Source organism: Colias croceus, chromosome 7, assembly GCF_905220415.1.
Source record: "Colias croceus chromosome 7, ilColCroc2.1".
NCBI lineage: Eukaryota > Metazoa > Arthropoda > Insecta > Lepidoptera > Pieridae > Colias > Colias croceus.
Genome location: NC_059543.1, coordinates 7,248,607 through 7,264,583, shown reverse-complemented (window position 1 = coordinate 7,264,583; position 15,977 = coordinate 7,248,607). Strand labels below are relative to the sequence as shown.

Here is a 15,977-nt window from a genome sequence, read left to right as displayed (position 1 = left end):
TTTAACGATCACATTTTTGTAATATTTATGTCATGTTGTGTTAAAATTCCCAAGGCAAGGGGAAGAGGAATACCTCTTCCCTATAATCAGATAATAATTACCAGAAAATAATATATCTATTTAAAAAAGTCGGTTAAACTGAATGTATTTCAGTTTAACCGTTCCAAATATTTTTCTACATTTAGATTTATGATTGATGGCATAAGCGGGTTCAATGGAGATATTTTTGAAAGCAATAATTTTTCAGACTGATATGAAATGAACGCAACGAAAATATAAAGGAAAATAAAATTAGGTTTTTATACGTCTATGAAAAACTAGACCCTTATCACGTATGAGACTGTCAGTCTATATGAAACAGCCTTTCTTCTCTAAATCTAATGAACGCCTCAAAGAGCGTATCGAAAGATCTTGAATATGGCCAATAAAATCTTATTCTATCCATACAAATATTATAAACGCGAAAGTAACTCTGTCTGTCTGTCTGTTACTCAATCACTCCTAAACTACAGAACCAATTTTCATGAAATTTGGTATGGATATAATATTTTGATACCCGAGAAAGGACATAGGCTACTTTTTATCCCGGGAAAATGACGCAATCCCGGAAATCCCACGGGAACGGGAACTATGCGGGTTTTTCTTTGACTGCGCGGGCGAAGTCGCGAGCGGAAACCTTGTACCACATAATATATTATAATATTATATGCATTAGACTGATAGACGTAGGATATTATATTTTATTACGGGCAGACCTGCAACGAACCTTCTTAAATTCAGATTGTTGCTTTTCAGATCAAAGAATAAAGCAATTGAGAATGTTATTAAAACTTTATAACAAATCTGATGTTATTTTATTATTTTTACATGGAAATTTAAATACACCATTGAGTGATCATATATTTGGCCCCTTCTCTGAAATAAAAAAGATCAGAAAAGTATTTAATATTGAAACTCAAACATTGTTTAATCTTAATATCTTAATATATTATTATAAAGGCGAAAGTTTGTAAGTATGGATGTATGGATGTATGGATGTTTGTTACTCTTTCACGTAAAAACTACTGAACCGATTACAATGAAATTATTTATAACCGGCGAACCGCAATCGCCGGTACAGCCTGAAAATCAGCGCTGCTTTTGTGCAGCATTTTGCTGAGGCTGTATCCGTTTGCCTAATTGTAAGATAAATTCTATAATGTGTTTGGCTGTGTTTTTTTTTGGCAATAAATTTCTTTTCTTTCTTTCTTTCTTTCTTTCAAAATTTAGCACGCATATAGAGAGTAACTTGGATTAACACATAGGATAGTTTTTATCCCGGAAATCCCACGGGAACGGGATCTATGCGGGTTTTCCTGTGCAAACGCGGGCGAAGCCGCCGGCGGAAATCTAGTCTTTTATACACCCAGAATCAATAGGAAGCAGGAGCTAATAGCATTCTTTCTTTAACAATAATTATTATGCATAATTAAATGAAACAGGCTAAACGACTTAAAATGATTTCAAGGTGAATTGGCTTTTTTAAAATACGTTCATTAAACCAATGTATTAGTAGTGATTTTTTAAAACCCAACTCACGTATTCAGATGTAAAATATAAATCGATATTACTGATTCAAAATTGATAATACAAAAGGGTCAAGTGCTGGATTAAAATATTACAGTGGAAAATATTCAATTGATTGTATATTGTATAAATAGAACAATTGCTGATAAGTCGTTTATTGACATACATTATAAAGGGTACTGTATACCTATATAGAAACACGCAAGTATCACTTAGTAAAAGAAAAACCTAAAAACCCCCAATTAACTATTTATCACAAATAATTACAAGACAATTAGAAGTGGGTGCGTCTTATATAATACGTACCTAATATATCATCATGTGTATACAAATAGGTAAATAGTATTTAATATGCGCGGGCGCAGTACTATTGGCAGTGTTGATAATTCCGATCAGTCTTTCTCAAAATGTCATGAAGTGCGCACGTATGTGAGTTTGTGATAAAAACAAAGCGCGATTGTGTGTGTGATTATCAATTAAAAACATTTACCTTAAGTAAAAGGAATACCAGTGATTATCTATTACTTGATTATAGGATAAATACATAGGAGAAGCGCCATTTTATCGTGAATTCTTCCTGCTTGATTAACATTTAACGTTCAAGGTATGTCTGCAAGTTATTTATGGATTTATAATATGTCTAAATCGTAAAAACATTTGAATTTTGAAATCAAATGAGCCATGAATGTTTTTTTTTTTTATTGTAAGCTTCTTCTCGATAAAAATTTGTCACTCATGTATAAAAATTATCTGAGTAAAAAAAAACTTCAATTTAAACTATCTATTATTATTTTTTAATTTTATATCAATTTGAAACTAGGACGAAATGTTAATTAGAATACAGTAAAAACTTAAAAGTAAAATAAAAAAGACGCAACTGTCGTACCTACCTGTTTACTTTTCCGTTTTGTTGTTGCGGTTATCCTTTTGCAATAGTATATTTTCTCTATAAACAACCTTGATATTATAGAAGCAAGGTAAATTTTTGCATACCATCGTATTTGCTTTTCAACCGGTAGTATAAGTAACGGTTTGGCAAAAGTTTTTCTCCATTCTCGTTAATGACAAAATATAAGAACGGTATAGGTATTTCAAATACCACTGAAATAAAGAAAAAGAAAGGTATGGAATATGGATGTAAAGATAAAATACAAAAACTATTTTGTTTTGTTATAGATGAAGCAGTTACTGTTACTTATTGGAGTAATTTGTATATTAAGTATCGAAGCTCGGAATGTTCATGAATCCGAAACCGATGCGACAAACGACGACTCTGAAGAAAACACACTTCTGAAACATATTAGAGATCATGCAAATGGTCAAATGCGACACAAACGACGTTCAAGACAATCGCAATATGATTATTGGAACCCTTATTCATTCGATGTTAGAAGAGATTACGACAGGCGCCAAGATGATGTGCTTGCCCAAATATTTAGACAATTAGAGGAACTGTCTGCTTATGTCAAACGCCCTCCACCTCCGCCTATCTACATACCGTACCCAGTCATATATTCAGTGCCACAGTACAGTCCTTGTAACTGCAAACCGAGCCAACCGAATATAACATTGCCGGATAGGCTTCCTGAAATGGAAGACGAAAATCAAAATTGGGGCCCCGTACTAGATGAGACACCGGAAGAGGGTTTCGATTCTGATGACGATGGCACTCGGCCAATTGTTTTAAAGCCTATTGGTTCGAATCGACCCTCACAAAGTCTACCGCCTTTGGAACATGGCAGCAGTCAAGCTGGGGTAAGTTTAACAATAACAACCAACGCTCCCGTCTGAACTACAAAACCTATATTATATCAAATAGTATAAATACTTGTATGTTGTATTTTTTTTTTCACTTGGCAAACGAACACCTAACCTTCTGGGTCAGTTGACATCAGTTCTTTTAAATACTGTAATTCCATTTCAAAATGTGTACGAGGAAGTGTCACGCATTTTAATATATTTTAAAATATATTATAATCTTTCATTTTATTATAGCAGCTGTCTATGTCATGTTTGTTCCCTCATCAGCAAATTACCACATAACTTTAATATAATTTTTAATATTTAAAACTCTATGATCTTTACAGATGGAAACCACAACTCGAGCATCAGTCAAGATGCCTGGAATGTGCCAAGCTGCTGTACTGTTTTGCTGCAAGTTAGAGCAACAGCAAAAGTGCTTTACTAAATATGGTTGTCAAAGGACATATCGATCCGGACAGGCTTGTAGGCCAGAGGTGATAAAACGCGTTATAGCAGAATTCGCTGAAGCATATTCTCCCATGAACTAGTTTTAAGGGTATGTATTGTAGTCATTCATCAGTATTCTCTTAATTTAGATAGGATGTAATTAAATACGAGAAGAGTACAATAAAGTGTGTTTCAAGGCGCGAATTGTAATAGGGTAAAGTCATCGAGTACTTAAACCACCAAGCCGAGCCTTTTGTTATCTATCGCTATGAGAAACTTCACATGGACTGTATTCAAGTGGCGATTAACATAGCAGAGCATAGAAAGAATTGCATCAATTGCTCGCAATACCTTTGTATTAGGTAATTGAGATTCTTCTCAATTTTCGAACAATTATTGCCATAACGTAATTTATCTGCTTTCTATTTTTGTAGCATTTTATTTTATAGATATTAATGAAATAATCGTTAATTTTAGGACGAATAATTTATTTTTTATACATTCTAGCATTCAGGACAATAGAGATAAGAAATGATTAAAATAATCAAGCGTAAAATATTGTTATACGTGTTTTCCCAGTGTATTTTCAAATTAATAGGCAAAATTCACCACATCAGAAAATCAATAGCTATGTCCACACTGTGCCTTTTTTTGTTCAACAAGGGCATGCGTCACAGCGCAGTCAACAGCGCACGCAACGCATGTCCTTGACGCATGCGTTTTTGACAGTTGAAAGCACAGCGCGCGCTGCGAAAGACGTTTCCCGCGTCTGGTGGATTTCTGTGCCACAAAGCGTTCAACAACAAGATGGTGTAACCAATTTCAAAAGTCTATCGAATTTTTTTTCAGACATATTATGTGTAAAATTTTTAAAAAGAATATATTTATCTTCTCGTAGTTCTCTCATAATCACATTACTTCGATTATTGTAATAGCCTCGTATCCAAAACTTTCGCTTGGTTCTTTTTTTTCTGGAATTTCTTATGACCAAGTAAGCAGCACATATTCCACTAAGTAAAATGTTGTCGTCGCACATGTTTCCACAAGCTGATAAACTACGAATGAACTAGGTAAATGACTATATTGGCGTTGCGTTCGTTAACGCATTCAATATTGAATTCAATATTGAAAGCGATAAACGAAAGTTGAATAGAAAGATGAAGACGAAAGTTGAAGATGAAAGTGCATAGTGTGGACATAGCTAATCAGAAATTTATTCAATAAAAATAATTTTCTACGCATTATAACAACAAGTACGTTAGGTATGAAATTAATACCTATAGCATTTATGTTATTTTAAGTACTATTTTGTACCTAGATTTATATGTGCAGCTATGTTCCTAGTCTAAATAAAATTTATAAAGAAATATGTTTTTCATTTGCCCTCTCATGGCTTGTTTATGTTGACACCATCATTTAATGTTGTAAATCTAAACATATAATTCAATATATACTACATAATCAATATAAATTACACTAATAATAGTTAATGACGTGCGAAACATCCTTCAAATTAAACGATTGAGTAATCTACAAGGTAACCATAATGAGTTTAACATTTCAAAGTAGTTTCCCGATATATCTAAATAAATTCTAAATGATTGTGTTTTGCTTATATATTTTAAATGCTTTTTTAAACGCTATCTTTTAGCCTAGGTACCTTAGGTTTAGGATTAAAGAAAGACGAAAAAACATTTTCAAGGCGACTAACTTAGTTTAGAATAAGTATTTATATGAATGCGCTGTATGACGTTCAAAAAAGTTTATTTAAAGGGTCATTTAACCCCGTAAAGCATCTTCGTCATCTTAGATCTCTAGGCAAAGACACCCAAAGTTTTGTAACACTAAAAAAATGATCTATATTTTCAACAGATTCTAGATACATTGCTGTAATTTGAGGAAATTTTTTAATATTGATTTGTAAAAAAGTGTATTTGTTGTATATTCTTCTGAATTTAATTCATTTTTTTTCCGAAGAACTTCTGAACAAACAGTTGAATGACATGTACCTCAGAAATGACATCATCCAACCTCCATATACTTGGTAAAAGACGTGGGTTGCAGTTATGGATTAAAACAAAAACAATTTAACTAATTCGCTCACTTGTTTTAGTTTTCTACGTTACAGCTATCAGCATTCTTAAATAATTAACAAGTGGTTTGAAAGAAGTGATTTCTTTCGGGCAAAAATGACAACAAGAACGCACTATTTAGTTACAAAATCAACTAATGGAAAAGTTTCGCCACGCCATAAAATGATTTCTGATGAAAAAGTGCGATATGAATGAATTGGTAAACAAGATTACACCCAGTCTTTAGTCACTACTAATCTGTTAATAAATAATTATTTAACGTGATAACAAGAATACCTATGCTATCACCTTGGCCCCATCTAAGGTTAGCCAAGTTACTAGGTTCTTTCAACTGCTACTCAAATAGGCGGTTAAAAACAACCAAAAAGATTCTATGAGGTGACATCATAGATGTAACGGAGAACATCGAGCCTAAATATTGGTTTGTACTTAGTTTTATTCGAAGTGATTCTGTATGTAATATAATGTATAGTATATTGGAACGAGCCCATTATGACTTCATATTACATGATTCAGCTTTAATGGAACGGAACACATTGGGATGATACTTGAAATATTTTTTGAATTTTAATACAGTGGATTAAAGTCACATTCAACAACGATTTTTGCCACATAGACAAACAAATAAAAAATCTAAAGACTATCTACTGTTTCCGCATCTATTGTTCTTTTCGGCGTCTATTGTTCGTATTGTTGTCAAATATCTGCTATATACATTGTACATAAAGTGTACATTGCCATTTACGATTATAATTAATATATAATAAGATAATCCCGCCATTGAGATTGCGAAAATCATTACATTCTAAAATCCAGTTTGTAAGATATCTCGTCTGAACAGAAAAAGAAATGTAAGATTTTCTCGAAGTCCCATACGACGGATTTAGTCTCAGTGGTTGTTTTATATCTCGCGGGAATGTATGTCGAGCCCGCTTCGAAGAAAACGCAAAAATCGCAGAGCTTTTAAGATATGACTAACAAATAGCGAAACATATGCGTCAATATATTATATTCATTGGTTTTTAAATGTTTCGTCTGTCAAACAGTTCTCGTAAGAAAAATAAGTAAATCTATTATTAATACACTTTTTTTATTAGCTTCACAGGATTCACATGAATGTTTGCATGTAACGGACTCCATAAGCCTGGATTTTGATCCTAAAAGAAGAGACATTTATTTCAAACCGTGTTGTACCCTTATCAGGGATCGATGTCAATAAAATAATTTCAGGAGTTCAGCAATAAAGCGTATTTTTTAGCTTTTTGCACTGTGTTTTTGCAGCTATATTCATTTGTTATTGTACAAAATGGCGACTTTCTCGTTTCACGGTGAAGCTGTTTTAAAAAAAAGACGTGTGGCACTCGGGGACTGCCGCGGTAAAGCTATTGCATAGCATGCCTTCAAGCTGTGGCTTGAAGGAGGACGGAGGTGTGCCTCCGAGCCCGTCGTGAGGTTTTTTCGTTACGGAATTTCTCGATACATGTTTACAATTTTACGTTACTGATGAAATCATTTTAATATATCCTTCCGCATTAACTACAATTGTGTGTCATCACCAATGAGCGCAAAGGACTCCCTTTATACATATGCAATGCCTGTCAGTCTGGTAAGTGGCAAATAATGCTTCATCTGAATGTATATTACATATAATTGAACCATAAGTATATATTCAATGAATATGTACGAGCTCTGCGAGCTTATGTTTTCGCTGTAGATAAATTAATAGTTGAGCTATTAGCAAAAGTATTGATACTACAAAGTCCCAAAAAAACATTACTGCCAATATTACTGCAGTCAATGACTCAATATAATGCAAAGCATAAACATGTTACATCATATTATATAAAAGAAATAAATATATTTAGCGATAGATAAACTATATTTATACAGGGTCCTTTTGTTTACTTTTACATGAGTAATTACTGATAAGTTTTTGCACTTTAATATGTGATTCACAGCTCTGTTATCACGATTCACAAAGTATTATTATACTTCCGAGTTCTAGTTTTCCATTTGTAAGTGCTATTTCCCTTTTAATGCACTTTCGTTTATTGGATGTGAAGTAAAATAAATCGTCTTCTAAATCGCTTTCATAACTATGAAGAGATAACTAGCTTTTATGATATTATTTAATACAATATAAAATATGTATCTATATTTTACAATGCATTTACCATACAACATCAATAATTAAACTAGGAGTTACTATTTATTAAATTTTGCAACCTTGTTAACTTCCTGTTGATTCAAATGTGTAAACTATTAAACTTGCGGTTTACAGTCATAATCAGAAACAAACATCAAAGTAAATTTTTATACTATTATGTACATAAGATATCCGATCTGATAAGCACGAAGTATTAGATTCTTCGCACTTCGCATAAAGTTAATATATATTGCCAAATTCAACAAATGTTACGACTAGACATCGGATTATATGCATTTGCATATTTGCATATGCAAATGCATAAAACTCTCTAATTACGGCGTTAGTGCATATTTTAGCCTTTTTCCCCAATCGTGCATATTTCGTGCATAAATCGTTAAGTAGCGGGAGTTTTGATTGGTCGACTAACCTTTAATAGCCAATCAGAACGCTCAGCAAGTAAACAAACCCTATTTTGGCATGGTAAAATGGCAAAAAATCACAAAATGGACTCCATTTTAAGTAAATTTTGAGCCATTCAAAATAGGGCTAGATTACCCTTTTGGGGCTAAAAACGTAAAACACGGGTTGAATTCCAAAAAAGGGCTAGATTTAGCCCGGAAAGGTCTAAGGTGGCAACATTGGGCTCGCGGGTGACAAACGTCACAAATTTGCGCTCGAAAATTTGGTAAAAATGCTTAATTGTATATTGGCACAAAAACTATACTCAATTTCAAGAAAATTTCAATGTTTTTGTACAATCTTTGATTTAAATATATAAAAATAATAAAGGTTTTTTTTTATTTATATGTGCATATTTTAGGCATATCAGTCGTTTTTAGTGCATATTTCGGCCTTTTTTAGTGCATATTTGCATGCATATTTTGGCATTTTGTTAGTGCATATAATCCGATGTCTAGTTACGACATACCTCGGAGGCGACAATAATACTAATCAACACGTATTCTTTGTGGGTTTCATTACGTAGTAGGATTATAAATTTTGTCACATTAGCGACGCACAGAAAGACCTTTGTTTTCCCAACGAGTACAATATGGGGGTCTTCAAGCGAAGAGTGAACCGGTACCTACAAATGTGTTCTAATATTGTATCATACAATGTGTAGTTTATACGCCTAACGCCTTACTTAAATAGGCCGTGGCATAGACTTTCATGTACTATGAAACGGATATATTTAACACTGCCGGGTATTGAACTCCCTCCTTTATGGCCCACATAAACCGAGAAAGCGGCTACTCTATACTTAGAAATGACAGTTAAAAACATTGTTGTAGAAATATGTTTTGTTTTCTAAGAAATTATTTGATTCATTGATTTCTTTTTAAAAAAAATCCCATTGAGTAGGAAAAGTAAGTATTTGTATTATTTTCGAGATTTCATTTATCATTATTTCATTATTAGGTTATCATTGTCATTTTTTAACTGATACATATTCATCAGAACTCATAGAAAACAGAGGCCAGATTTTCAGGCCGCGACTTCTGATGGTATAAATTTTGACTTACGGAATAGAGGCCCCAATTATAATTCTTTATTTAAATAGGATTACCAGCATCGATTTCATTCAATACGAATCAATAATTCAAACCTTCGAATCGAAAGGAAGACTTAAAAGTTCAACTATAGCTTTGCAAAGATTCTATTCTATTGACAAACCGTCCAATTATAACACATAATATCAAGGCTACAATTGAATGGGAACTACTCTTAAGACAATAATAATTAACACATTGAATTTGATTTAATCTTTACTGATATAAATCTGCAGGTTTTGTAATTATATGAAACATTCAATTGACCTTATATTTCAGTAAAGCTTATCATTAGCAAAAAATATAGTTACGGAAAAATTTAACAAAGCTATCAAATATGAGAAAAAATATTTTGCCTTGTATTGTAAGGGCGAAAGCTTAGCCAAAGCGTGCCGTAGTAATATTTTTAAAAGCTACTTGTACTGAAAGTTCGAAGAACATGCATTGAGAAATATTTCTCATATTGTTTTATAATCCCAAATTGTCAGTAAATAAGGCAAATAACTTCGGAGAACAGTTAGTTTTACTCATATTGACGCTTATTTTTGGGTGGTATTTGTATCCGCTTACATCAACGTCACGCATTTATGGAGGTGTACCTTGTCATTTTTTACTGGAGATTATGTTACGAAGTGACGCATCATATCACAGATTTAAAAGCATGTACAAATTGAGAAACCTCCTCTATTTTTGAGGTCCAGTCCAAAGCATTTGTTTCTACTACATTATGATCTTGTCTAGGAAAAAGCTTCCTCCTACAGTGAGCTTCGAGTGAGCAACTACTACTTTGAAGTCATCTACAAAGCCTATATTCGTGAAAGCATCTGGAGATAGTACTAGTGATGTGAGTATCCTGACGATGATAACACCTTTTATTTCATTTTATTATACATTGATCCGAGACATAGGTACATAATATAAAATTTAATTTTATGTTCTTTCTGTATTTCTATTTCTTATGTGTGTGTAATAAACTGTTAAATAAATAAAATCTATGCCTCCTAGTATCTCTAAATTAATTCTAACAACATGTATCGGTACATATTTGGCCGGACCAGACATAAAGTAGAAATACATCAGTCAAATATATTCGTGTTTTTACAAAATTTAGCATGGTATGTCATCGTCTTATCAGTACCTCGCAAATCACAAAAACCTTGTTCACAAGGTCACTGACTTATTGCCTGTTATTAATTTTATCTATTTTGTAAAAATAGGTTAATATGTATTTTAAATATTTTGTAACAAAACGCGTGTATTATTTTAGATTTTAGATGAACACACTTCAATTTTATTGAGAGACACAGTTTAAAAGGAAAATGATAAAAAAAAAAATATTTACATCGATATATCCGTATATTTTTTTCACTCTTGTGCCAGTTTTACACTTTGTTAAGTGTCGAATTCGCAAAAATGAACTAAAAGTTTTTGGCAAAACAGTTTTTCACAGAAGAGTAAATCATGTCACGGTGTTGCTCGCCAACAAAGGGATATTGAAGCTCGAACTTCCTCTCTGACAATAAACTAATTTATTTATACCTCTCTGACAGCCCTACTAGTCTGCGTTTTGGCAATGTTTAAAATTTAATGTACCTAATCTACGTCAATAATGTTTACATTTTGTTGCTGATGTACTTGCATAATTTAATCCTATATTTCACATAAACACGAAAGAGATAACTATATAATATAAACTCATACAAAAAGTTTGCATTATCACTCATAAGCATTCTTCACCAAACCTTTGGTTAGGATTGCTTTAGTAAGAGTAAATTTTGTTACACTAACACTATATAAAACCATCAAGGTTTTGCTAGATAACATATTACCACAGTATTACAAAATAATATTGTAATACTGTGATATTACATTCTATGATAAAAAAGTACCCCTAATATTATCTAGGTATCTAAATCCTAATTGATAAAGTAACAGGATACGGAGTACAGATATTTATTCATCAAAGAGCCGCACAACAAATCGCTTTTAGTTCTATGTTTGGCATTTAAAGGCATTCCATACCAACAAGAACTAGTAGCTATTTAAGATAATTTTATTGTCACAGTTAACTACTAGAACAAGTAAATTATGTAATTTACGTATTATATGTGCTTAGAGTTGAAGTCGATAGTCAAAGGCTTCACTAATTGGGTTTGTTTTAATTATGGCTGATTTACCTCTTAGTATCCTCCTCACGTCACACTGAACAAAACCCAAATGGGTAATGGGTACGACAAGCTAATAACAAGGAAGGAATTTAATATACTTCAAGAGAGATCTCAATAGTAGGAAAGAGTCAAACAAATGAAATAATGTCGTGAAAACATTGGTTACGGTCTATTGTACTAATCGTGTGGTTAATTATTCTTTACAAAATACATAATATACTCACTGAGAACTATGGCGTTACTTTGATTCTAAAGCACGAAAGCTGGTACCTATATAATTCAGCATATTATAATTTAACATTAAGAGTAGATCTAGTTATGTGACTAGGATTATACTTTAAAGTATCCACTGACATTATAATATCGATGAAGAAGCATTTAAATCACTTATTTGCATATACATATAATATCAGGAACTGGTTTGATCTACATTTGCTAAGAAGCTTAAAACAATATCTATAAGTTGTTATTTTTTTATATTTTTCAAGGAAGTAAATCGAGATTTGTCACAGAAGATTGGTGCATTGTTGCCAATGCATTTTTTAACCGACTTCAAAAAAAGGAGGAGGTTATCAATTCGGCCGTTATGTTTTTATTATGTTCATTTTTGTATAGAATGGAAATAAGTTAGGTAATGAGTTCCTACTATTAAATAAAACATAGAAAAACATTTTGTTCATATTTTTTATCTTTCCACTTTATTATATTTATTTTGTTTGTGTGCCATTTACAATAGACATAACAGAACAATAGGCATAAACTAGTATGCCTTTTAGTAGGTATGTTCTGTTCTTTTTTTTAGTAATGTTATATCAATAAATTTGTTTTGATAGGTATTCTGTACGTTGTAAAACTTATTTTTTCCTTGTAAATAAATCTTAAAAGAACCAGTTACAGTAAATTATACAATATTAGGATCGTTTTGGAAAAATGAGTGGGAGAAAAATTTCCTTAAGTATGTGCAAAGAGAATAAAATACCAGTCTGATTAACATGGAGAGAAACATATTATGTTGGCATCTGCAGCCTTAAATGTACCTACGCTTCCCCCATCGCCCTGATTACAATAATGTAGTTACTGTGATGGAGATTTATATTGAAAGATTTCGCCCGTGGATCATTCAATTGTGATGTTAAAAATGTATTATTTTTAAAATGTCAATTACTTGTATAAAAAATTTATACGTGAAATTTCTACAAAAATACTCATACATTTTTTTTTAAATCTCATAATGAGTGCCATACACGTAAATCTTATAAGACTTTAATAATATTGATATATAAAATATGTGTTTGAATATAGTAAGCACAAACAGCAAAGCTTTTTATTTAAAGCACTAGCAGTTTTTGCTTTGTAAATCATTCTTGTAACTAAAAGATATTATAAACAATATTTTACCATAAATTCTAAGTTTTGTTAAGGTTAAAACAAAAATTACGTAAACTGTATCTGCAAATAGTTTATCCGCTTTGAGCTTTACACTTTCAAAGCCAAAAACAACATGGTTAGTTTCTTTACTCCTCAACTATGTAAGTTCTGTTTTCTATCGATTCCTAACGCTACTGTTAACAGATAAACTACCTACGCCAAATTCTTTTGAAGGTCGATATGATTTAAAAATAATTTCCATCAACCGTATGTACTTACGTCATAGTTATATCAAAATTTAAATGTTTCCAGGCGCCGCGGCCGCTCGTAAACTATCCGTTTAGTCGCTCAAAAGGAACTCGAAGTAATGTTGTGATATCAACTTCGTATTACGGTGCAAAAAGGGTGAGAGGTCATTCACTCGTGGTCTTTGACACACACGATAGACTAGTAGGGCTCCCGCCGTATGATCTCAACAAAATTTCATGGAAAATTTGACAAGAGAGATTAACCGTCACTACAATGACAGGCATGGATTTTTGGAACTGTATGGAAAGCTACAGGCTACAGATAATCTAATGACGTGTGTGAATATCAACTATCTACTAGTTAATAGTTGGTTTTAAACAATATTATCCGCTTGAAACATATCATAATAGTTTTAATTAGACCTCAAAGTAAATACGGTAATACAATCCTCAACATATTATCTTCGATCGGACCTTTGAACTTCTTTTCCGAAACCCTACAGAAGGACACGAGGCTTCTGACATGAATTACATAATAATATATTCCGTTGATAATTTTAATCCTCTATAAGTAATTGGATTAACAGTTCCTTTTTGTATTGATGGAAAGTTAGTCAGCGGACAGCTAAACATGTTTGGCCATAAATTCATAACATGCTCAAAATTATATTCTGAATTTTTATAAAAACATCAAAGCACTTTGACTACATTAATAATTACTCAATATAATAGCAACATTCAAAATCATAAAATAATTATTCAACCTCACAATTTGAATTGTAATAAACCTTAAGAATGAACTCGAATCAATTCAAAATTAGGTATCCTTTCAGCAATTACAGCAGTCAGTCTTTTATTAAGTTACAAGATTAATTCTGAATTGTTGATAAGCTTGAAATTTTCTCTACTCTTTGAACATTTATAAACGCCTGTGCGTCTTATTGACATTAATTGCTTATTTCATCTGTTAGTAATTGCTAAGAAACTTCTGCCAGGTTTAATATTACGTAATTCCATTTCGATTATCTCTACGTCAAAACCATGGAATTCAATCAGAAAGTTTGGAACGATTAGTATTTTTTAAATACCGCAGGATAATTAGAAATGTTTATTTTGTTATAAGTCAATGACCTCTGCATTAAAGACTCACAAAAAGAAAGCATAACTGGTTTTGGTGCGTCGTAACTGGTAACGAAAAGTAGTTTTTATTCCGCCATAATTACAATCCTTACCTTTATCCCAAAGAAAAAAGATGCTCATAAAAATTATGGAATTAAACGAACTATCCAGAAATGTTGAAATGAAGCTCTATTTATTCAACGTACCCCTGGATTCAGAGATCATCTAATATCAATAAACAATACGCACTTAACATTATAATATTGTCTTTTTATTTCTGTTTTATTGTCTGTTTTTTTTTTATTTGGTGCTGAATAAAGTGTATTTATTTATTTATTTGTTACGCACTGAATTAGCACATAGCTCTAGCTAGTAACATACGTTAATAACCATATTGAGCCAGGAGTATAATAAAAGATACAAGTAAGATGGATGACGTCTTCTACTATGTTAAATTCTTCTTATGTCTTCAATTTGTATAACAAGTAAAACTTTCCGATACAAAGCACGTAAGGCTTTCAATTAGAAAACAATGTATGGATGTTAGGAGTTTATCTTAAGCAAAAGGCTTCAAAGAGAAAGTTTTAGTCTCATATGTGAAAGCAGGGCAAAGTAGGTGACGCATCTTGGTCAGGCGACAAGTGCTTATGGACAATCTTAACAATTATTAACTGGGCATTTATAACTGTACATGTGCATTAAAACGTGTTTGAATTTCCGTTCTCAATTGCAGTTAATTATAAAGCATTTTATTTAACGTCAAAGACTAGATAAATGCAGCAAATTGGATAAAATTAAGATCTTCTTCGACACATCGCCGCGGCCGTGTACTCTGTGTGAATGATTAGAAACGTTCTTATAAATTCTTAATAGTCCATTGAAATGTAACATTTTCTCGGCCTAACCTTGCGTTTTTTAGAGGACACAATTTTAATTTTTTTATGTGTACAATCCCCCCCCCCCCCGGGTCGCCACCCTTGTTCCACGGCCACCATCTTGAAAATAGCGCTTGAAATGGTTTTTACGATATATCTCTTAAACTATTTATCTGATAAAAAAAATCGTCAACATTATTTGTTGCAAATTAAATTCTCTACACCTTTGGTCCTGTAACTTTTTGTCGCAGAACAATAAAAAAAAAGTTATGAGAGAAAATGTTCAGAAATTAGAGCTATGTATATTTTTCAATATTTTTTTTTTATCATTTTACGAAGAAATGATATCAGACCGTTTTTGTAGTTTTTTTTCGAGGAACAACTTTTACATATGCAACATTTTATAGCGCCCTGAAGTGAGTGTACGCGTAGTACTGAACATGAACATCGATCAATACGATTTTATTTATTTTTAATTTCATTGGGATTTTCATATAATATCATTTATGCTATACAAATTACAATATTCATCCCATAGTTAACGAATAAAAAATTTAGGAATTGGAATACCAATAATACGCAAGTTCAAGTCTAGCTCTCCTATTATGGCTAAAACTATATTCTATACTACTTGCTCCGCGCGGATTCACC

The 15,977-nt window shown here is 32.1% G+C and overlaps 2 protein-coding genes across 2 annotated transcripts in view; one reads left to right on the top strand and one right to left on the bottom strand.

The window, feature by feature from the left end:
- The window catches only part of LOC123692956, a 114,362-nt gene that overhangs the window by 43,464 nt on the left and 54,921 nt on the right, over positions 1-15,977 (bottom strand). The window lies entirely within an intron of this gene.
- On the top strand, positions 1,940-4,304 carry LOC123692955. Its single transcript, XM_045637804.1, has 3 exons — positions 1,940-2,170; positions 2,743-3,321; positions 3,654-4,304. Exons 2-3 carry the CDS (start codon positions 2,743-2,745, stop codon positions 3,855-3,857), a joined length of 783 nt encoding a protein of 260 aa, XP_045493760.1. The 5' UTR covers positions 1,940-2,170; the 3' UTR covers positions 3,858-4,304.